Here is a 23,445-nt window from a genome sequence, read left to right on the forward strand (position 1 = left end):
CAGGTCTGCGTCGCCCCAGCAATGCTCTCAGCACTCCTCTTCCTCTGCCCACAGGGATCCCCATTGTAGAGGCCAGCAACTCCCGAGTGACTCCTGTCTCCCAACTCACTCTCAGTCTTCTGGGCTGACAGTCACTCTGCACTGCATGCAAGACCATGTCACCTCAGTGCCCACACTGACTCTATGCCAGCAGCCGCATAGACACATTCAAGCACCGGCTTCATACCAGCCCGAGATGCTCCTCGTCTCCTCCACTGCACAGGGCCAGTCTTCCTGTATGCACCAATCGCACCCCTGTATCCCATAGTGTCAAATTCGGCGACTCAGTCCACTCAGCAGGTACTTCGCCAGCATGTGGGATAGCCCCTGCGCTCCGGCTCACTCTGAAATCTGCCATCTTGCTCCTCCACACTCGTGTCTGCTGCTCAGCTACATCCGATGGTGAAAGGGATGTCTCAGCTCTCTTCCTCCACTTTGGTTGGCAGCTTGCGGGTGGCGACTCTGCCCGCGACCCCAGACTAGCTGACTCTGGCGGTGGCTCCTCCTGCGAGGCAGATCTCTTTAGTGCGCGCTTTCCCGTGTAGTGCAGCAACTCCTTCGCCGCTGCCATAACTCTGCCCAGCCGACACAAATGGTACTGTGTTGCAGACTGTGTTCCCTGACACTGACACACACACATCTGCTTCCTCCATCTGTACTTGAGCCTCAGTTGCGCTTCTCTCTTCACAAGCCAACCAATCTTCTGTACTGCCACTGAAAACTGTCCCGCTGTCAACTGCACGGCCGACATTTTTCTTCACAGTACATGTACAGACATGACCCCTGACACACTGATCCCTGCATCCCAGGTCACCGATTTCTCCGTTAACACTTGAAAGCACACTTGTATCGATTATTGTAAAGCAGACACAATTCTATTGTACAATACAGCACATCCTTTCTCTAGCAACACTCCAGCACTTTACTTGGGAAAACACACTGTTTCTTTGGTAAATGTCTAATGGTTGCCAAAAGCAACCGCTGCTGTGATCATGACTTAACAGCACACTTTCACTGATCACTGTAGAGCAGACATTACTTTCTTCACTGACACTCCAGCACTTTACTTGGAAAGACATCGCATTACTTGGTGCAACTACTCGGTTATTGCTGGTAGCAACCATTGCTGTAACCCAGGGGAACTTCCCAGATGACGCTCCCAAATGTAGCACTGCCCCCGCAGGGATTGCTGGATATTGACTCTGCGGGCTCCCCTGGTTACCAACACGCGGTTATAAGTAGATAATGTTTCTGGATCCCTCCTTGCTCCTGTTGACTCTTGACAGAAATAAACAGTCTAGGGGTGTTGTTTTTGTTGTTGTTTATTTTGTAATTGGGATAGGAGAAGGGAATAATGGGATACTCCAATTGAACTATTCACAATACTTGAGAACTTCGATCTTCAAACCTCTGCTGGTAAATATGGAACAGCCAGGCTGTTAATTCACCCTGCCACTGGGATGAATGGAGTTCAGTCTCTTGTTTTCTTTACCCTCTCTAACAAGGAGACTTGATGGATGATCGCCTGTCTTCAGGACACTCTCCCTAGCACCCTCCTCCTGCTGACACCCATCCACTGACTATCCTATGAACAGGGGTGGCCCCCCTCAAGTCAGGCCCCTTGACACGAGTTCCTGTATTCACGATACTGAAGAAACAGGACCTCCAGTGTCTCCCCTCTCAGTCAGCTTCCCTGGACCTCTAGGTTCAGCTCCTATCTCACTCCTATCTTATCTCAGCACCTCACTCCTCTGGACCTCAGAACGACCTCCTGAGACTGCATGGCACCTCTACAGAGGAGGAGGCAGCCCTCTCCCTCTGGAACTCCACTCTCCAACGAAAGAGCTCGAGCACATGTGCTCCGGGCTTTTATACAATATCCCAAAATGCACCGAGGCGACCTGCCCTCTGCCAATCATCAGGACTGTATCAAAAGCCCATGCACCCATTCATCAGGTTTCCTCCTACTGTCCAACGTGCCTCCCTATTGGACCAGTGTGAAACACTCTCTAGACTGAATGAATTGCATGCTGATCACAATGAGCAGACCTCACTAACCGATCCTGCTCTCTGGTAGGCAGAGAACAATGTAGATTTACCTGCAGCCCTCTGGTAAGCAGACAGAGCTTAAAACTATACTTTCTCCCTAGCACCTACCTAGGAGGGTGCTACAAAAGTGATACTAAACACACACTGTTTTATTTTCATTGTCCCTTCTATTTCTGTATGTGGATGAGCACCACTCACCCTGTAACTCATCTACTATATACACTATAATACCAAAAGTATTGAGACCCCTGCCTTTACACGCACATGAACATTCCAGGCATCCCAGTCTTAGTCCATAGGATTTAATATTGAGTTGGCCCACCCTTTGCAGCTATAACAGCTTCAACTTTTCTGGGAAGGCTGTCCACAAGGTTTAGGTGTGTTTATGGGAATGTTTGACCATTCTTCCAGAAGCACATTTTATGAGGTCAGGCACTGATGTTGTAGAGAAGGCCTGACTCACAGTCTATGCTCTAATTCATCCCAAAGGTGTTCTGGGTTGAGGTCAGGACGGGGCAGGCCAGTCAAGTTCCTCCACCCAAAATTGCTCATCCATGTTTTTATGGATCTTGCTTTGTGCACTGGTGCACTGTCATGTTGGAACAGGAAGGGGCCACCCCCAAACTATTAGAGAATTAGAGCAGACACTGTGAGCCAGACCTTCTGCTCCACATCAGTGCCTGACCTCACAAATGGGCTTCTGGAAGAATGGTCAAACATTCCCATAGGCACACTCCTAAACCTTGTGAACAGCCTTCCCAGAACAGTTGAAACTGTTATAGCTGCAAAGGGTAGGCCAACTTCATAATGAACCCTATGGACTAGGACTGGGATGCCATTAAAGTTCACGTCCATGTACAGGCAGGTGTCCCAATACTTTTGGTAATATAGTGTATATTCTAAGGAAGGTTGCCACCTAGTGGCCAAAATGGGAAGTACACTAACACTCTTTACAAGCCCCATTCCCCCTACCCACACCGTCTGACAACGTAGCTAGCAAGGAGACAGCTGCATGACCAGAGGATTTCTCAGCTCCAAGGGCTTGCCTGAGGCAAGCATCAAGAGGGATGCATGCAAGCATCAGGTTCCCATGCATTCCTCATGCTGCTGCCTGTCCTGGGCAAGTGCTTGGTGCCAAGACAAGCTGTGGTCAGGCGGCTTTAAAGAGCACTCTGTCTGACCTCAAAGCTTGGCTTTCGAAGCATGTAGGAACATAGTACAGAACACTGAAAAAAATAATTGAAGTAAGAGTTCCTTAAGATCTGATTAATGCTGGCTAGAAACCAGTAAAGCTTATTTTGATGCAGCATGATGTTCTTAACTGGCAGAGGTGTTTATATCACAGAAATAGCTGGCCAAAATTATAAATGCTTTGGCAGATAAAACATTAAACAATTAGGTCCTCTCCCATAGCAGACAGAGCTGTGATGTGTGCCAGGGCTGTGGAAATATCAGAAATGAATGGACAGATAGAGAAACCCTTGGCTGGCAAAGCAGCTCCAATACACGTATTTAATCTATGTATTGTTTTCTTAGAGCGCCACTTTAATAAGAATGCAAGTGGAAAGTGCATGTCTAGGCCAAGCTTGTTTTCAGTGTTTAAGGTATTTATGATCAGTCATGATTTTATTCTAATTTACAAATATAGCTAAGTAATATATTAGCTAAGTAATATATTACCCAATGGTCAAATGTGGTCCCCCGAGAATCAATTAACTGTCAAACGATAGGAGTTGTTTACTACATGGAGTGTCTGTGTAAGGCAATCTATGTAGGGAAAACAAAAAGACCCTTCCAAAAACGGATATGAGAGGGGGAGATGTTGACAAACCGCTGCTACAGCTGGAAACTCAATGGATTTTCCAGCTCAACATTACCAAATCACCTGGCTTAAATGAGTATGTTAGCTATAAATGCTTTTTGTGATTTGTACTGTATCCCCTTCTCCCCCCCCCCCCTCCTTTTCATCTAGGTGTCCATTGAGACCTTTTGAAATAAACGTTAGATTTCAAGAAATATACAATATATTTTCTTCTTTATGTACATTTATCTGCTATACTCTTGTATTGTATATATGAAAGTATTTATATTATTTATTTGGGTTAACGATCTCAGAGGGATTGGATTTGCCTCTTTCAGGGAGGTTGCAATTGTGGTGTTTCTGCATTCCCCAATTAGGGGAAAGTTTTACATATTTGGGAGAGGGGGTGATCCTTTAGTGGGTGATCCGTCCTGGTGGGGGCGACCCATCCTGCCCGGGGTTGCTCAATATGGAAGGTGTAAGTCTCGTTTGGGGGACCCATATGCAGGGTCTTTATTGATTGGTGATTGTGTGGTGCAGCAAAGATGATTGCACATAGTTACCTATATAGGGATCCCTGCCATCTCTAATAGACACGTATGTGATATTTATGCATGTTTCAAATATTTATACGTGTATTTCCAATTATGTAATACACACTTGTTTATGACAGAGCTGGTGTTCCTTCATTAAGTAATTCTCTTATTAACTGCGTTCAAATATAGGGATTGGTTGTTGTTTAGTGCCTATTAAGTGTCCACAGGAGTGAATATTTATAGACATATGCGATATGATGTCCTTTGTGAGAAAGAATGGTGCAGGTTTATTTCCCCTATGTTATTGGAGTTTTGTCACTGTGGGATGCCTGCCCTGCATATGGGGGCCAAGGCGTGGACTCGTGGAGGGACATAGCGGCTCTTTTTTTCTGCCCTCTCCTGACTCCCCTGCCTCTCCTGACTGATGCCATAGTTACGGAGAAAATGGATGACGTGGTGGGACGATGGAGGGTGACCGTATGCCACGCCATTATTGCACATACATGATAGCATCTTCCCCACTTGACGTTTTCAGACTTACGTTAGAGACAGCAATTGATGGGGGGTGGAGAGTAGGGAAGCTGCCATTGGGGATCCAGGAGGGTATCCGTGTTGTGTTGTCAGGAACAGGTTGAAGGATTGAAAGGTAATCTAAGACTGGACATGGATGGAACGTGGGGATCCCTTTTGGGAATTATTATATTGTTGGAATGGGATGTTTATATGCCCTACTTTTCTGGCTTGTCTATATAGGCACCAGAGAGATTAGCGTCCCTGGAGTGGGCAAAAGCAATTCAATTCTGGCCCCAAATTCTGGGAATAAGGTTGGCCTATGAAGGTTCTGTTTTGTTTGAGTAAACAGAGATGTATATATGGTTGCTCTATGATTTATATAGATTTTTCTTCCTCTATTGTGTTTCTTATTTCCTTCCTTATATGCCTCTATATAGCACTATTGGAATTGAGGCTATTTGTGCTAGACTGGGCCAAGTATCTCCCTCCCCTGTTTTAGATAGGATACCCAGTGTTTTGTGGATGGGCATGTAAGTGATTAGAACACGCAAAGTTAAGTTTGAAACGTATTATATAGTTTACATTGAATTAGCGTGTTTTTTTCTTTATAGTCACCCATTTGAACCCTCTTTACTAAGTACCCCTGAGGAAGCAAGAAAGGCGAAACGCGTCGGGGGGAGTCTGCTGCCCTCCTTCACTCACGTCGGTCATACTGTATGATACAGCAGATCTGTAGGAAGGTTTGAACTTTGATAGTTTTAGGGTGGTGAATTTATGTATTTGTTTTTATCATGTTTGATACCATTCCTGGGTATAAGGATTGTATTTGTGATCTGACAATATTTTTATTGTAAATTAATAAAGTAATAATAATTTTTATTAACTGTGTTTTTTAATCATTCTGAGTGGGGAAGTCAGCTCCGTGAAAGTCCCTGTTCTCTTCTCCCTTGTTTGCGTTTTAATTTATTATTGGGATGTGGTGGTGACGCGATTGACTTATCACTATAAATTGTTCAGGCTTTAATACCCACTTTCTACAGATGTCCGAAGCCAATCCCCCACTCAGAGTCTAATGTGTAATTGGGTAAAGGACCTTATGACTGTCGACATTAAGGACTTATTATCCTGTCAATTGATTGCATTGAGTCTATGAGTTAATCAGATTAAAACACCAAAATAAATTTTTGTGGACTGGATTGGGAGGGTTTCACCTCTAGGAACAAACTGGAGGCGATTGGCACAGTAGATGGACAACAGGAAATCGATGCATTTTTTCAAAAAATTCAACAATTATTGATAAAAAAAAATCTTCACTATATTGGCATATGAAATACTTTGAGTTGTAATCTGAACGTAAACGTATTTCCTTTGGTCTGAGAATTTAGATCTTTCCCACCATACTGGTGGTCAGTAATAAGATGAAAATACTCTGAGAGGATAATCTCCAGAAATGTTTAATGCAAATGATGGAGATCTTGAAAGCTCATTACCAAAGGGAAATTATGGACCTTGATGAACAAATCCAAATTCTTAGCACCAAACATCAAAATTTGGTGTCAAATTCAATATATCCAGATAAACAAAGAGATCTGAATGAGTTCATGGAACAATTTAACGAAAAACTGGTAATAAATAAAAATAAAACATTTATGAGACGTACAGGCCTATGATATGAACAGGGCTTATAAAGGGCAACAAACCCCCAGGGGTAGGTCTACACGCACTCCTCGCCCGTTAGCACATCAAAATAGGGTGAAAAAAAGACAAAAGAATGATGATGACACTGACGTCTTATCGTCTATTTCTTCTTCTTCAATTTCTTCTCGACAGGTGGATTCGGTAACTTCAAATACCCCGGAACGGCTAAGGAATAAAACATTTAAACATTGCGGACGGCGATCGAGTAACTCGCGCACTAAGAGACAAAACACGTATAAGGGTGACTTTTCTCAAATGGAAGGCTCGCAACTGCCTTCCCCCAATTTTTCTCTCTCTCAATTCCAACCTCCTACTTTTCTCTTGGTGGTGGAACTGTGGCACCCATACACAACGCGGGGGGGGTTCAGGTGCGAACGCTCTGGGGGAGCAACTACATACAGGTAAGCAAATGACAACAAATACGCTTACTAAGGTAGGCACTACACCATTTCAGCTAAATGTGTCCTATTTGAGGGACTTGAAGAAACAGGAGAATCTGGAACCGTATCTAATAAGGAAATATACTTAAATGCCGACAGTTTACGAATTGCGAATCTCTCTTCCAATAAATTGAAATAAATGGAAATAAAACTGCGCTAACTGGAATAAATGATGAGCTGCTAGCACACCAACCGACATAAGTTAGTAAATCAAACAATAACATAAAGTGCAGCGCTTAAAAATTGACAAATGTTATATCCGTTCATAAGTGGTCATAAAGTAAAGTCCATAAAGATAAGTCCCAAGTGAAGAAAGTAAACCTCCAAGTTCATGGGTGATATTACACGGTGAAGAAATCCCAACACCAAGAAGAACAATGAGTGCGCTCACCAGAGGATGCAGGCTGGTTATACTTGAAATCCCCAGAAGGTAGCTGAATCCCCGGAAAAATCCATAAGGTGGTTCGAGCGTTACAACCACAGTTGCCAGGAAATCCCTCGGTTGTGCATAAAGGGACAAGCCAGACAAAACCAACATAGTGTAAAACTGCTAAAATTTATTGTAAAAAACACAGGAATACACTTACAAGCATCCAGTGGAAATAATCCGCCCTGGTGGGAGCGACCCATCCTGCCTGGGGTTGCTCACTATGAAAGGTGTAAGTCTCATTTGGGGGACCCATATGCAGGGCCTTTAATGATCGGTGACTGTGTGGTGCAGCCAAGATGATTGCACACAGTTACCTATATAGGGATCCCTGCCATCTCTAATAGACACCTATGCAATATTTATGCATGTTTCATATATTTATGCGTGTATTTCCAATTGTGTAATACACACTTGGTTATGACAGAGCTGGTGTTCCTTCATTAAGTAATTCTCTTATTCATTACCTGTGTTCAAATATATGGATTGGTTGTTGTTTAGTGCTTAATAAATGTCCATGGGAGCATATATTTAAAGACATATGGTTAACTTGAACATAGATGAGGGTCATTTAATGTTTGGCCACAAGATGGCGATATGATGTCCTTCATGAAGAATAATGGTGCATGTTTATTTTCCCTATGTTATTGGAGTTTTGTCACTGTGGGTTGCCTGCCCTGTGTATGGGGGCCCAGGCGTGGACTTGTGACTCCCCTGCCTATCTTGACCAATGCAGAGGTTACGGAGGAGGTGGATGACACGGTGGGAGGACGGAGGTTGGAGGTCCTATGTCCCGCCATTATCGCGTATGCGCGATAACATCTTTCCCACTTGATGTTCTCTGACTTACGTTAGAGATGGCAATTGATGGGGGGTGGAGAGTAGGGGCATTTTTTGGTGCCAAGTACCCTTTATTAAGGGATTCAACAGAGAGGAAGCTGTCATTGGAGATCCAGGAGGGGATCCGTGTTGTGTCATCAGGAAAAGGTTGAAGGATTGAAACTGGAGAGATTAGCGTCCCTGGCATGGGCAAAAGCAATTCAATTCTGGCCCCAAATTCTGGGAATAAGGTTGGCCCATGAACATTCTGTTTTGCATGAGTAAACGGAGATGTATATGTGGTTGCTCTATGAGTGTATTAATTTTTCTTCCCCTCTTGTGTTTCTTATTTCCCTCCTTATATGCCTCTATATAGCACTATTGGAATCAAGGCCATTTGTGCTAGACTGGGACAAGTATCTCCCTCCCCTGTTTTAGATCGGATACCCAGTGTTTTGTGGATGGACTGCCCCTGTTTTGGGCCTGGACACACACCACCCCACTCCTTTGGAACAGTAGACTACCTGACTAACTGAGGTGGATGTCCATAATTCCCTCTGAGACCATAATTCAGCTATGTAAATGATTAGAATGTGCAAAGTTAAGTGTGAAATGCATTATATAGTTCACATTATATAAGCATGTTTTTTTTTTTTTTTTCTTTATAGTCACCCATTTGAACCCTCTTTACTAAGTACCCCTGAGGAAGCCAGAAAGGCGAAACGCATCGGGGGGATTTTGCTGCCCTCCTTCACTCACACCGGTCATACTGTATGATACAGTAGATCTGTGGGAGGGTTCGAACTTCGACAGCTTGAGGGTGGTGAATTTATCTATTTGTTTTTATAATTTTTGATACCATTCCTGGGTATAAGGATTGTATTTGTGATCTATGACAATATTTTTGTTGTAAATGAATAAATTAATAATAATTTTTATGAACTGTATTTTTGAATCATTCTGAGTGGGGAAGCCAGCACCGTGAAAGCCTTGTTTTTCTTCTTCCTTTTTTGTGTTTTAATATATTAAGATCATTGACAGTGACTGATGTTAATTGATTTAAAGAACAATGAAAATGTAATTTCCAGCTTTAAACTGCTTGCTTGATACCGAATGTTTCCAGTATATAACAAGAACAGATGGTTAGCATTACAGGAATGCATTTGGTTTGCAGCAATTTAACATAATCTGAAAAGGACAAATCAATACAGGATACATCAGATGTGTAGGTCAGCTGCATTCAGAGCTCACTGTTGTATTAAATTAACATTGAACAATGTCGTTGGAATATTTGTATGTCATTACATTGCACTAAACTGTCCCTATACAGTGAGAGAATTATTGTTAGGAAATATTGCAGTGAATAGAATGCGTAGTGTTTTTGTATTCGTTTTCTCCTAAATAATCTTTATGGCTCATTATTATTAAAATGTGGTTTCATTTCATATTCAAGTACCTATGAAATGTTGAATGTAAAGTTTTTAGATTTATTTCTAGCCAGGAGATGGAGCTAAAGGCTTTTTTGTACATGTTTGTCTGGGTAATTGGAATTGTTTTGCTTTAAAAAGAGCTCAATAGCTGAAGCTCAGGTTGCACACAGCTGAAAAACAGAAGAATGACCAATCCTCCTCTCCTCTTTCTATTTTATGTAGAACTTAATTAAGAGTTTCAACAGGCCACAGGCAATCTAAAAGGAAACAGCACTCCTTTGTGGGTTTTGGTATTCTCAGAAAACCATAAAATACTTAGTGTTTTGGGTGTTTCAGATATTGAATATTTGTAAAAAATATATATATATTTAGATAAAAAAAAGGTATTCATTTATTAGTTTAGAAAATGGCCCAAAACCATTATAGTTTCCCTGAAGGATACACAAGTATGATGTTCTAGTGATTTTCGAGATACAAGATGGAGCAATAGGCTTTTTTGTACATGTTTTTTCTGGGCAATTGGAATTGTTTTGCTACCACTTACCGCAAAGTGACGTAGGGGTACGTCGGGTAACTTTGCGGGGTTATACCGGGATGATGCCTCTAGCTAGAGGCATCATCCCGGTACCGTGGTTTAGTGCCAACGGTCGGCTTCCCGTCGGTAACGACCGATGCGGCTTGGGAGGCGCTCGATCGTTACCCGGGTGAGCGGGAGGGGACGTCCCCCCCCTCCCGCCGCCTTCCGTGACTTTTAATGGGCCTCCCATCCCACCGGGAGACCCAAGCACCCAGCCATAAAGAGTACCTGTCACTGCATATTGGTGTCACAAGGGATGTTTACATTGCTTGTGACAGCAATAAAAGTGATCAGATTTTTATTTTTTTTTTTTAAAACCTGTAATAAAGTTAAAAAAAATAATAAAATAAATAGGAAAAAAAATAAATACATTTTAGCCGCCGTCGTCACCGTTAGCTCGCGCACAAAAACAAACGTATACGGAAGTCGAGCCGCGAATGAAATCGCTGTTCAAACCACACATGTGAGGTATCGCCGCGATCGCCAGAGCGTGAGCAATTATTAAAAAAAAAAAGAGCTACACTCTAACTCTAAACTGGTAACCGTTAAAAAAATTTAAAGCGTCGCCTATTGAGATTTCTATTGACCGTAGTTTGTCGCCATTCCACGGGTGCGCGCAATTTTAAACCATAAAATGTTAGGTATCTATTTACTTGGCGTTACATCATCTTTCACAATATACAAAAAAAATGGGCTAACTTTACTGTTTAGTATTTTGTAAATGCAGTGAAATGTGATCTTTCAAAATTTTTCCAAAAAAATGGCGTTTTAAAGACCGCTGCGCAAATACGCGTGACAAAAAATATTGCAATGACCGCCATTTAAATCTCCAGAGTCTTTGCTAAAAGAATATATATATAATGTTTGGGGGTTCTAAGTAGTTTTCTAGGAAAAAAAATGGATTTTTGACTTACCGTAAAATCCTTTTCTCTTAAGCTCATTGACAGACGCAGGACTGATATCTTAATATCCGTAGGGTTATACTGCCCCCTACAGGAGTAGGACACTAGGCAGGAAAAAAGTTCTGGCCACACCTATGGGCAGTCCCAGGGGGTATATCCTCTCTCTCCCTGCATAGGATGTCAGTTATGTAACAAAGCAGTGTCAGAGACTCATACCAACCCAACTCAAAATAGAGGGGCGGGTACTGCGTCTGTCAATGAGCTTAAGAGAAAAGGATTTTACGGTAAGTCAAAAATCCAGTTTTCTCTGTCGCTCATTGACAGACGCAGGACTGATATCTTGATATCCATAGGGACGTCCCAAAGCAGTGCCATAAATGAGGGGTGGGATAATAGAAATAAAATCCAATCCAGAAGGCCAAAACAGAGCCAACCAGAAGAACAGAGGACTCATTGAACCAAGCAGATGAGACCCACCTGAAAAAACAAAACCCCCGAGGTAGACCAAAGGTCCCCTCAAACAGCAGCCTGCAAAACCTTGCGGCCAAAAGAGTTATCCGCCGATGCCAGCACATCAACCTTATAAAATTTTGTAAAGGTATGAACCGACGACCAGGTAGCCGCCTTGCAAACCTGAAGCATTGACGCCTGATGGCGGAAGGCCCAGGAAGCACTAAGAGCCAGAGTAGAGTGCGCCTTAACAGGGAACGGAGGAACCCGACCCTTAATAGAATAAGCCTGCACCACCATCTGTCTGATCCATCTGGAGATAGTCACGGCAGACGCAGGCAACCCCTTTCTAGGGCCATCCGTGATCACAAAAAGTGAATCAGCCTTACGAAAAGAGTCAGTAGTAGCCAAGTACACCCTGATCGCCCGAACCACATCCAAGGAGTGTAACGCAAACTCCCGAGGATGACTGGGCTTAGGACACAGGGAAGGTAACACAATATCCTCATTCAAGTGAAAGTCGGAAACCACCTTAGGAAGAAAGGATGGATTCGGACGAAGAAACCACCTTATCCCTATGAACCACCAGATAGGGGGAACGACAGGACAACGCAGCCAGTTCCGACACCCTGCGTGCAGAAGTGATAGCCACCAAAAAGGCCACCTTCTGGGATAAGGTAAGCAAGGGAATCGCCCTAATATTTTCAAAGGGAGGTTTTTGGAGAACCGACAACACCAAATTAAGATCCCAGGGCGGCAAGGGCGCGTGCACCGGAGGAACCATGTGCCGCACCCCCTGGATGAAGTTCCGCACCAAAGAATGAGTAGCCAGTGGCCTCTGGAAGAAGATTGCCAATGGTGAAACCTGACCCTTGATAGTGCTCAAGGCCAGCTTCTGCTCAATCCCCTGTTGCAGGAAGGCCAATATCCGAGCCACCGAGTAAGAACGTGGAGGAACCCCGAGGGATTCACACCACGCGATACAAGACTTCCATGTGCGATGATAGATCTTTCTGGAAGTCGCTTTCCTCGCTTTAATCAGAGTAGGAATAACTGAAACAGACAAACCCCTGTCCTTCAGCACCTGGCTCTCAACAGCCAAACCGTCAAAGCCAGCGATCATAAAGCAGGATAGAAGATCGGTCCCTGAGACAGCAGATCCTCCCTGAGAGGAAGTCGCCAAGGAGCGTCTGCGACCAGCCTGACCAAGTCGGTGTACTAGGCCCGACGAGGCCAGTCCGGAGCCACAAGCATGACTGGAATTCCCTCCGCTTCTATCCTGCGAAGAAGTTTCGGCAGCAACTTGAGAGGAGGAAAGGCATACAGCAGCTGATACTGCCCCCACGGAGCAACCAGCGCGTCTGCGGCGTCCGCCCGAGGATCGCGGGAGCGGGCTGCAAACCTCTGCACCTTCCTGTTGAGCCGAGATGCCACGTCCGGGGTGCCCCAATGAAGGCACAACTGGTGAAACACCTCTGGATGAAGAGACCATTCCCCTTGATCCAAGGTCTGACGGCTGAGAAAGTCCACCTGCCAATTTTCCATGCCCGGAATGTGAACTGCGGAAAGAGCTGGAACAAACCGTTCCGCCCAATGAAGAATGCCGGCCACTTCTACGGCCACCAGAACACTCTTGGTGCCCCCCTGGTGATGGACATAACCCACGGCCGTGGCATTGTCCGACTGAATCCGAACCGGTCTTATCCTCAGGTCTGGAAGGACCGTATTTTTGCTTACCAGACCAGGGTCTCTTGAAAACCCCCGGGGGGGGCTTTGGAGGGCTTCGCCTTGTCGCCCGCCCCGGAAGAGCGACAAAACTTCTTGTGAGCTGAAAAGGAAGGTCCCTGTCTGCGACGAGGTTCCTTACCCTTATTAGCCTGTGGTAGAAAGGTGCTCTTGCCCCCAGTGAGATCCTTGATAATCTCATCCAAGGTAGCACCAAACAGGCGATCCCCCTGAAAAGGGAGATCAGTCAAGGCTTTTTTGGAAGCCTGATCCTCCGACCAGCACTTCAACCATAGCATGCGCCGGAGGACCACCGTCGAGATTGACACACGCCCCAGCAATGGAGCAGCGTCCAGTGCGGCGTCACATACTGTAGCCCCTGCACAATTTGCTCCAGCAACTCCGCCACAGCAGGGGGGAGACTGCTCCTCTCCAGATCATGGCGTAACAGCTTGGCCCATTCCGTCAACGTCTGTGAAACCAGAGCAATGGTAGAAAACCAGCGGATCCACCGAAGGTGGCACCGTCCATTTTTTAAGGAGGGACTCTTCAAACGGGTAGCGTCTAGCAATCCGTTTGGGCATCCCTGGGGGTCGTTTATGACGGACCCACTCCTTCTTAATAAGATTGTCAAAGCATTTGGGAAAGGGAAACACCTTCTCCACCCTGGAGGGCTTGCGAGTGCCAAAGGCAACTTCTGTATGAGCTGCATCCGCAGGTGCAACCTCCAGTTTTAGGGTCTCCCGGACAGACACAATCAGTGCGTCCACTAGTGCCTTGTCTTGCAATATGGCGGAGGCAGAGAGGTCATCCTCACTATCAGAGGAGACGGGGCGCGAGACAGCAGCCCCAGAGGAGGAACCCGCAGCAGCAGCGACTGGCTCAGGATCAGAATCTGAGGCATCAGCCAAGACAGGGGTAGCCGGGGGTCGCTTTTTAGCCCCCCGTCCCTGACAGGCCACCTCCACCCGGGACACAAATGACTCCAGGACCGCCGAAGTGCATCAATGGTGAGCAGAGAATCAGAGGACCCTGCGGACACCTCGAGGGGATCAGGTGGTGACACATGTGCAGCAGGGTCCACGGTAACACCAGGGGAACCCGTCAGCAAAGTATGACAAAATTGAAAAAAATAAAAAAAAACTTTTTTTTTTTTTTAGAAATGTCACCCAGCGCTACAGCGCCCCTCAATGAGACAGCATGCCTCGAGACCCCCGCAGAGAGAGAGAGACCCCCAAAAGGCTCACCACACGATGCACCATAGTCCAACAGGACTGCTCTCAGCGTTGTCTACATGACAAGGAAGTCCTGTGGAGCGATCTTCCCGGGTCTAGGGAGGGGCTCCGCCCCCTCACATGCCCTCAGTAACTCCCACAGCTGCTCAGCTCTGCAAACAAAACGAGCTGGGTGTACCAAGATGGCCGCCCCCATGAGCCACATGAGGGACTCCAAACAAATGGCAGCCCCGCACGCTGCGGTGGGAAGGGGGGTCCCCACATCTACTAACAGACGATCGATCGGCAGGTAGGCCCTGGGAAGCCAGGGAGGAAGCCCCCCGCCCACAGGGGGAGGGTGCACAGGAGAACAGAGGGGAACCCAGATTAGTGTGGGTCCGACCGTCCCAGGGAGGGGCCCGGGTCCACCCCAGAGTCAGCCATGAGCAGGGGGGAAACATTTACTCACCATACCGGAACAGAGCGGGCGCCACTCCAGACAAAATCCCTCGCCGCCCAGTGGGGGGGTGTCAGCCAAAGGAGACACTGCGACTCGGCCGTCGACCGGTCCTATGCGACTCGGCGGGACATTTAACCCGCGGGCCAGTCCCCGTCCAACGGGACTATGTCGCGGCTGACCCAGCGCGGAGCTAGGGCCTGCATGCGCTCGTAGGCCGGCTGGGGTGACCACTGGATCTCAACATCCAGCCCGTCGCCCAGATCCGGCATAATTGCTTGAAGATCTCACAGGAACAACTGGAGAAAAAAGCTAACTAAAAAAAGATTTATCTAAAAAAGCTTGCCAGGACCAGAGATCCCAGCAAGGAACTTAGGTCCTTACTCCTGACTAGGCAGAAAAAAACTGACATCCTATGCAGGGAGAGAGAGGATATACCCCCTGGGACTGCCCATAGGTGTGGCCAGAACTTTTTTCCTGCCTAGTGTCCTACTCCTGTAGGGGGCAGTATAACCCTACGGATATCAAGATATCAGTCCTGCGTCTGTCAATGAGCGACAGAGAAATACTGATTTTAACTTGTAAACAAAAAGTGTCTGAAATAGGGCTGGGGCTTAAGTGGTTAAAAAGAGCTCAATAGCTGAAGCTCAGGTTGCGCACACATCTCAAAAACATAAAAGAATGACCGATCCTCCTTCCCCTTTCTGCCTACTATGTAGAACTCAATACAGAGTTTCAATAACACATAGGCAGTCTAAAAGAAAGCAGCTACTCTAGCACTTTTAGATAACTATAATATACTCAGTGTTTTGAGTGTTTCAGATATTAAATATATTTGCATAAAAAAAAAATGTTTACATTATTATTTTAATAATAAGTGAATAACATTCTTGTTCACCATTTTAGCTGTTCCTGATTGCCAGGGATTGCCCCAGATTTTTTGCGTATTTGCCTGGAATTGGTAAATTCTGACAACTGGGATAACAGTATAAGGTCTTATTTAGATCTGGGTTGGTTGTATTTTTGCTGCCCCCAACCGCTCCCTCTTGAGCTGAAAAGGCAGCAAAGGGGCTCATACCTAAGCCGTGGTATAAATTGTCCCAGTTGTCATTCTTCTAAGTTATTCCCAGTTGTCATTCTTCTAACTTATTCTTCTAAGCATTCAGCTGTGTCTGCCCCAATACAACTGAATTGAAGGTGCCCCGTAACCGCCACACTGGAACGTAATTAAAGGGGTTAAAACAGGAGGCTCATTGCCTGTCAAATAGCCTCTAAAGAGCAATCCAAATGCAAATCACTCTTCAGAGGGCTGCACATGTATAAACAAGGCCTATAATCTCTTTTCCCTGGTTTTGAACTATTTATGTTCTCTGAATAAGACAGTTAAAGCCCAACTGAAGTAAAAAAATAGATATTCACTCATATAGACATTGTACCAATAGCCTTCGTTTTCTCCCACTTTCTTTCTTTCTCCTTATTCCTCCCACTCCTCCCACTAAAACCAACTGGGCACTATTCTTTCCACTGGCACCAATGGCGGGGCACTATTCCTCCAACTAACACCAACAATGGGGCACCATTGCCCCTTACGGATCCAAACAACTGGGCACTATTCCTCCCACTGACACCAACGATGGGGCACTATTCCCTTTATGAATACAAATAACTGGGCACTATTCCTCCCACTGACACCAACGATGGGGCACTATTCCTCTCACTAATATAAAACACTAGGCACTATTCCTCCTACTAACACCAACGATGGGGCATTATTCCTCCCACTAACATAAACCGAATTGCACTATTTCTTCCACTGATTTAAACAAATTGGCATTATTCCTTCCACTGACACCAACGATTAGCCACTATTCCTTCCTCCCACTGATTTCAATGATTGGACACTATTCTTCCCACTTACACCAATGATGGGGCACTATTCCTTCCACTGACACCAACAATGGAGCATTATCCCCTTCACTGATATAAACAATTGGGCACTATTGCACTCACTGACACCAACAATTGGGCACAATTCCTCTGATTGCTCAGTTCTCAGTCTTAGAGCTGACAGGGGACAGATGCAGCATCGGATCCATGCTGTATCCACCTAGGAAAGTATGATTTAAAAAAAAAAAACACCTCTAAATTCTGATTTCACTCTAGGTGTGGCACTTAAAAATAATTATCTATGGTACTTATTCAAATAGCAGTGTTCTCCACAAAGTAAGCCTACATTTGTGATGTCTTTACTGCTGGCTGTTCCGCAATGGCAGCAGATGTTTAAAGGTTCGTCCTCCATTGCTAAACTGTAAGCTTTTGGAAGATATTAGAGAAATAACCTACCAAGGGGTTTTGTTGAGAATCTATAGAAGACGGTTGAACAAAAAAAAAAAGCAAATTACTAATCTTTTCTTTCCAATAACCAGGTGGATCTTTTGCTGTAATTATAGAGCATATTGACCATTGAGATTTGCTTGTTTGTTGCTTGATCATATCACATTTACCACCATTCAAGACATATTAATGGAAAATTCAGGTTTTAGTAACATTAGGTTGATTTACATACAGTATTTTTTTCATCGACCCTACCAATAACTCAACAGTAAATCATAATAGGGATGGGCTCCATGTTCAAGTCAAACGTAAGTTTGACACGAACATCAGCTGTTCGTGTGTTCCCAGAACAAATGGGGCGCTCGGCAGGAAGTTCATCCGCCGATGAGAACCCCATAATGCACTGAGCTGTTTCAGTGCATTGATTGCGGATTATAGGCTAAAGCATGCACCTGATCTGTATGCTTTGGCCAATCACAGCACAATGTCCTGTCAGAGCCATGATTGGCCAAAGACAGGGTGTCTTTAGGCAATCATGACTCAGGGGCTAAGCCCACGCCTCACACTATATAAGGCTGCTGCTTACCCAGCAGCCGGGTATAGTGTGTGAGGTGGCAAGATGGCTGCTTAAACAAGATGCCTGCTTAAATAAATGGCTGCACAGTATTAATCTCTTGTCTCATGAGCTTTCAAAAGCTAAAAATATATCTGATAAGCTGAGATATTCTGCATCTTTCAAAATTCCCTATCTCTCATAAAGAGGAACTCCGTCTGGATATCTTGACCCCAGGACATTAATATCTTCTACAAAAGTCCCTTGGAAATTCCCTGATGAATATCACACACATCGCAATATAGACTATTAACCCTATGCTTACCATAATAAAAAAGATCTTAATAACAACCTCCTTTTTTACGTCATATGGTATATTTAAACTCAGACACGGAATAATAAATCAGGTCATTTTGATTCAACCATCTTGAGTCTTATTTGATCTCACTATATATATATATATATATAGTTACATTTTCTGATTTGGTATCACTGACTAACAGGTAACAGTTATTTGTACCTGAGGAAAATTCCACAACATGTGTTACAATAGAGATTAGGCAGGTAGTTAGTGGATAGTGTGTTATAATAGAAAATAGGCAGGTAGTTAGTGGATAGTGTGTTATAATAGAGATTAGACAGGTAGTTAGTGGACAGTGTGTTGAGTTAGTTTAGTGCAGTCAATGTAGTGTACTGGCATACTCCACTTTTAAAATGTATAGATATGTTGTAGTCCTGGGTCCCCTCCTGGTGCTCCCCAAGTTTTGAGTCCCTGTCACTTATAGTTTGTGAGCAGTGCCATGCCAAGCAGACCAAGATTTCCCATAGACGCCAATGTTAAAAATGGGGACCAATGCCATGCCAAGCAGACCAATATTTCACATAGATGCCAATGAGCACTGAAAGCTAAAAATTGGTCTAGGCAGGAAGGGGGTGAAAGTGCCCTGTATTTAAGTGATAAAGGGGAACCCTATGACACAATTTAAAATGGCGTTGGGTCCCCCCCCCCCAAAATCCATACCAATGCCTTCAGGTCCCGCAAAAATCTATACCAGACCCTTATCCGAACATGCACCCTGGCAGGCTAGGAAAGGGGGGACGAGCGAGCGACCCCCCTCCTAAACCATACAAGGCCGCTTGCCTTGTTGATGGGGACAAGGTCTTCTTGCCGACAACCCTGGGTTGTGGTTGTGGGGGTCTGCGGGTGGGGGGATTATCAGAATCTGGAAGCCCCCTTTAACAAGGGGGCCCCCAGATCCCACCTCCTCCCTACATGAATGGGTATAGGGTACATCGTACCCCTACCCATTCACCAAAAAAGTTTAAAAAAGGAAAAACCGCAAAACAGTTTTTGACAAATCCTTTATTAAAAAGGAAAAAAAAAAAAATAGTTTCCCTCGATGAAAATCCATCATCAATCACGATGCCCACCCACCATATAAATAGAAAAAATTTCAAAAAGGTTTTGCCTCTTCTGAGGCTGCCTGCGGTATGGTGCGCTTCAGCTTTGACAGCCCTTTTATAGGCAAGGGGCAGGGCCACCCGATTATGTCACCCGGTGGCACCACCCCCTTCTGACATCACATAACGTCATGTGAAGTCAGAAGGGGGCGGTACCACCGAGTGATGTAACCGGGTGGCCCTGTCCTTTGCCTATAAAAGAGCTGTCAAAGTTGAAGAGCGGAATACAGCGGGTATCCTCAGAAAAGGCGAAGCGTTTTTTATTTTTTTTAATATATTTTTCAGGTCGGTGGGCTTCATTATTGACGATTTATTTACATCGAGGAACACTATTTTTTTTTTTTTTTTAATAAAGGTCTTTTTTTTCTTTTTTACATTTTTTTGGTGGATGGGTAGGGGTTCGATGGCACATTAAGGGGACCCCCCAGGCATGATGTTTAAAGGAATTTTTCATTTTTATTGTTTTACTTTAAGCATCCTTAAAATCAATGCTTCTGTAAAAAGGATTGTATTAAAAAAAATGTTTGCATTGATACATGTCCCTCAGGGCAGTACCTGGGTTCCCATATGCTTTTTATGGCAATACCTTGCATATAAGCCTTTAAAATGAGGACTTTGATTTTTCATGTTCGTGTCCCATAGATTTTAATAGATTCCGCATGTTCGCTAGACCATTTCCCTGTTCGAGATGTTCTGGTGCGAACCGAACAGGGGGGGGGGGGGGGTGTTTGGCCCATCACTAAATCCTAAGGACCCAAAACACTTACTTCAGCTCACCTTTTGAAGCACACCGTACCTCCATAACTATGCCTATGGAATTACAGAATTCAGAAGCATTAAAAAACACAAATTGATTGTAAAAACCTGAAACTGGATTGGTAGCTTCCTCTACTGAACGCCCTGGTTCTCTCAGTCTCAGGATTTTCATCTGTAACTTTTTCTGGAAATGAAAATAGGAATTGTATTTTAGGTTGAAATAAGTAACCTGTATGCATCAGTTAATACTTAACCACTAGGAGGCAGCCAAGTAACAAGCATGTCTCCCATTCTGCCTAAACATAACTTAATAGAAAATGTTACCTTAAAGAGGAAGTAAACCCTCCTCTGTAACTTGTACCTATAGGTAAGCCTATGATAAGACTTACCTATAGGTACTGTAAATATCTCCTAAACATGTACCGTTTAGGAGATATTTACCTTACATGCAGCCAGTGACGTCACTGGCGCATGCACTCTGAAGGAACGGTGAAGGAACGCGTGCGCGGGAGTGACATCACCGCGGCTCCGGCCAATCAGATGGCCGGATGCTGCGATCCCGAAAGGCGGGCGACTAGACATGTCGCCCGTCATACAGGTAAGCGGACGGCACGGCGGGGGCTCGTTCTAAGGTAAGTATTTCATAATAAACTAGTATGCGATGCATACTAGCTCATTATGGGTTTCTCTTGCAGGTTGCAAAAAGAAAAAAAAAATTTTTGGGGGGGTTTACAACCTCTTTAAGGCCCTGTTCACACCTGAGCGTATTTCAGCTCGTAAAAACGCTCATCTCTGAAGTCTCAAACGCCTAACAAGCAAAATACCATTCATTTCAATGGCCCCTGTTCACATCTGCGCGTTTTGTCTCCAGAAGAAAAACACCTGAAGCTCATAAAAGTACATGAGCTTCCTTTTTGGCTGATTGCAAGCATTTTTGTTAGATGTCAATGCCTTCCTTCAAACACCTACAACAAACACCTAAAAAAGCCAGAAAAAACGCCTGCAAAATACCTGTACAAAGCTAAAAAAAAAAGCCTGAAAACTATACGCTCATGTGCGAAAGGAGCCTAAAGCATATCTCCATAAAAAAATAACAAATCCTCTCTATTGAAAGACCCCCAAAGTCAAATCACCTGCAAAATTAAAATTAAAAGATAAAATTACCTTGGCCTGGCCTGGAAGATGCCACTGCGATGGGCTGGAGTGAATTATTTGAGGATTACAAGCACCCACCTATCCCAGAAGGCAGCATGGTAATATCATCTGCACCTGACAACATGTCAGAAGCAAGAAGGTAAGGGTCCTATCAAACGAGCGCTCCTATCAGATCCGCCTGGCAGAAATGATCGGATGCTCCATGCATCCCTATGGAGCAGCGGATGTCAGAGGAGACATGTCCGCTGACACCGCTGCCATCTGCATTCGATCCTGTCTGTGAAATCCGGACGGATGGAAACCCTATTTTCCATCCGTCCTGGGGATCGGATGGGATCGGACCGCTCAGATTCCCCCATAGAAATGCATGGGGCTCTGACATCTCCCTCTCCGCACACAGAGCGTAGAGGGAAATGTTACCTTCCTGATCAGCGGGGATCTGTGTTTAGGATCTCCTGCTGAGCAGCACGGATCTGCCTATGGAGGCGGACTGTGTGAAAGGGCCCCAAGTCTTTTTTTTTTACAGCTTTATTTTTAAATTGCCCTAGCAGGTGATTTGACTTTGGCGTGTGGGAGGGTCTTTTCAATAAAAAAAATTTAGCATTCATTTAAACAAATACACAAAAAGATGAATATATAATAACAAATAATTACCATTTTATATAATTTTACTATTTGCATATAGTGCATCAGAATATGATTGGCTGCACTGTGGTTCAGAGTGAATACCTGGCAGTAAAAACATTTTTTTAATAGGAGACTTTGCTGTTGGATTTCTGGGGGCTGCTGTACAGCACCGGCCCTAAGTACTGAATCAGCAGTGTCAATAAGTAGCATTGCTCCAGGAAGAAGGACATAGTTTAGTCATATACTGCATATCAACATGAACTATTTGGCAGTTATGATTTATAAAGCAGACTGCAGGACTGATTAATCTGTTTTTTGGTTTGCAGTCTGTAATTTTCACAGATGGACCTAAAATTATAGGGAATATAACAAATTACCTGCAGTGGTATTTTGGCTCTGCATTGTGACAAGAGTAAAGTAAACTCCCTTCTTTTTCAACAGTTCATCATGGGTTCCCATCTCTACCGCTCTGCCACCATCAAATCCCACAATTATATCAGCAGTCCGAACCGTGGACAGGCGATGAGCAATAGAAATTGTAGTTCTTCCACTGCGTACCTATAATATAAAATAAAAAATATTACTCAGACAGTGAAGCTTTGTCTGAAATTTTTAGACCAGGTATTTTAGACCAGGTAAAATATTTTTCTTTTTTAGTTTAGGATAAAGCGGGCTGGCTTACACCCTCTGTCCAGTTTTATTACGCTGCTTTGTCAGTGACGCAGGCATCCATTTACTGATTACTCTCCGGATTTAGATTCATTCATACATAGTTAGTCAGGTTGAAAAAAAGACACAAGTCCATCTGGCTCAACCAATAAAACAAAAAACAGTAAAGAAAACCCAACCATACAATCCCTTATAAACAATCCTATACCCGCAGTTGATCCAAAGGAAGGCGAAAACCCCAGCAAAGCATGATCCAGTTTGCTACAGCAGGGGAAAAAATTCCTTCCTGATCCCCCGAGAGGCAATCAGATATTCCCTGGATCAACTTTACCTATAAATATTAGTACCCATTTATATTATTTACACCTAGGAAAGAATCCAGGCTTTTTTTAAAGCAATCTAGTGAGCGAGCCAGAACCTCCTCTGGAGGGAGTCTATTCCACATTTTCACAGCTCTTACTGTGAAGAAACCTTTCTGTATTTGGAGACAAAATCTCTTTTCCTCTAGACATAAAGATTGCCCCCTTGTCCTCTGTGATGACCTCAGGTCAGGCCCCTTGACACGATCCCCTGTACTCACGATACTGTTTTTCTAGGGTCTCCAGTGTCTCCCCACTCAGTCAGCTTTCCTGGACCTCTGGGCTCAGCTCTGTTCCTCTGCTCCCCAGGCTGACTGCCTGCGACCACGTGCCACTGCTACAGAGGAGGAGGCAGCCGCCACCCTCCCTCCAGGACTCTGCTCTCCATCCGAAGACCCTGCAGCACATGTGCTCCTGGCTTTTATACAGTATCCCAGAATGCACCGAGACAGCC

At 44.5% G+C, this 23,445-nt stretch overlaps 1 protein-coding gene across 1 annotated transcript in view; it reads right to left on the minus strand.

Moving 5' to 3' along the window:
• LOC309557374 (bile salt export pump-like) overlaps positions 1 to 23,445 on the minus strand; it is a gene marked incomplete at its 5' end in the record, with an annotated part of 154,691 nt that overhangs the window by 78,128 nt on the left and 53,118 nt on the right. Inside the window, 2 exons of the mRNA XM_082260065.1 lie at positions 20,290 to 20,365; positions 22,341 to 22,521. Coding sequence (XP_082116191.1) covers positions 20,290 to 20,365; positions 22,341 to 22,521 — 257 coding nt within the window. The remainder of the gene's footprint in view (positions 1 to 20,289; positions 20,366 to 22,340; positions 22,522 to 23,445) is intronic.

Source organism: Pelophylax lessonae, assembly GCF_965119305.1.
Source record: "Pelophylax lessonae genome assembly, chromosome: 6".
NCBI classification, from domain to species: domain Eukaryota; kingdom Metazoa; phylum Chordata; class Amphibia; order Anura; family Ranidae; genus Pelophylax; species Pelophylax lessonae.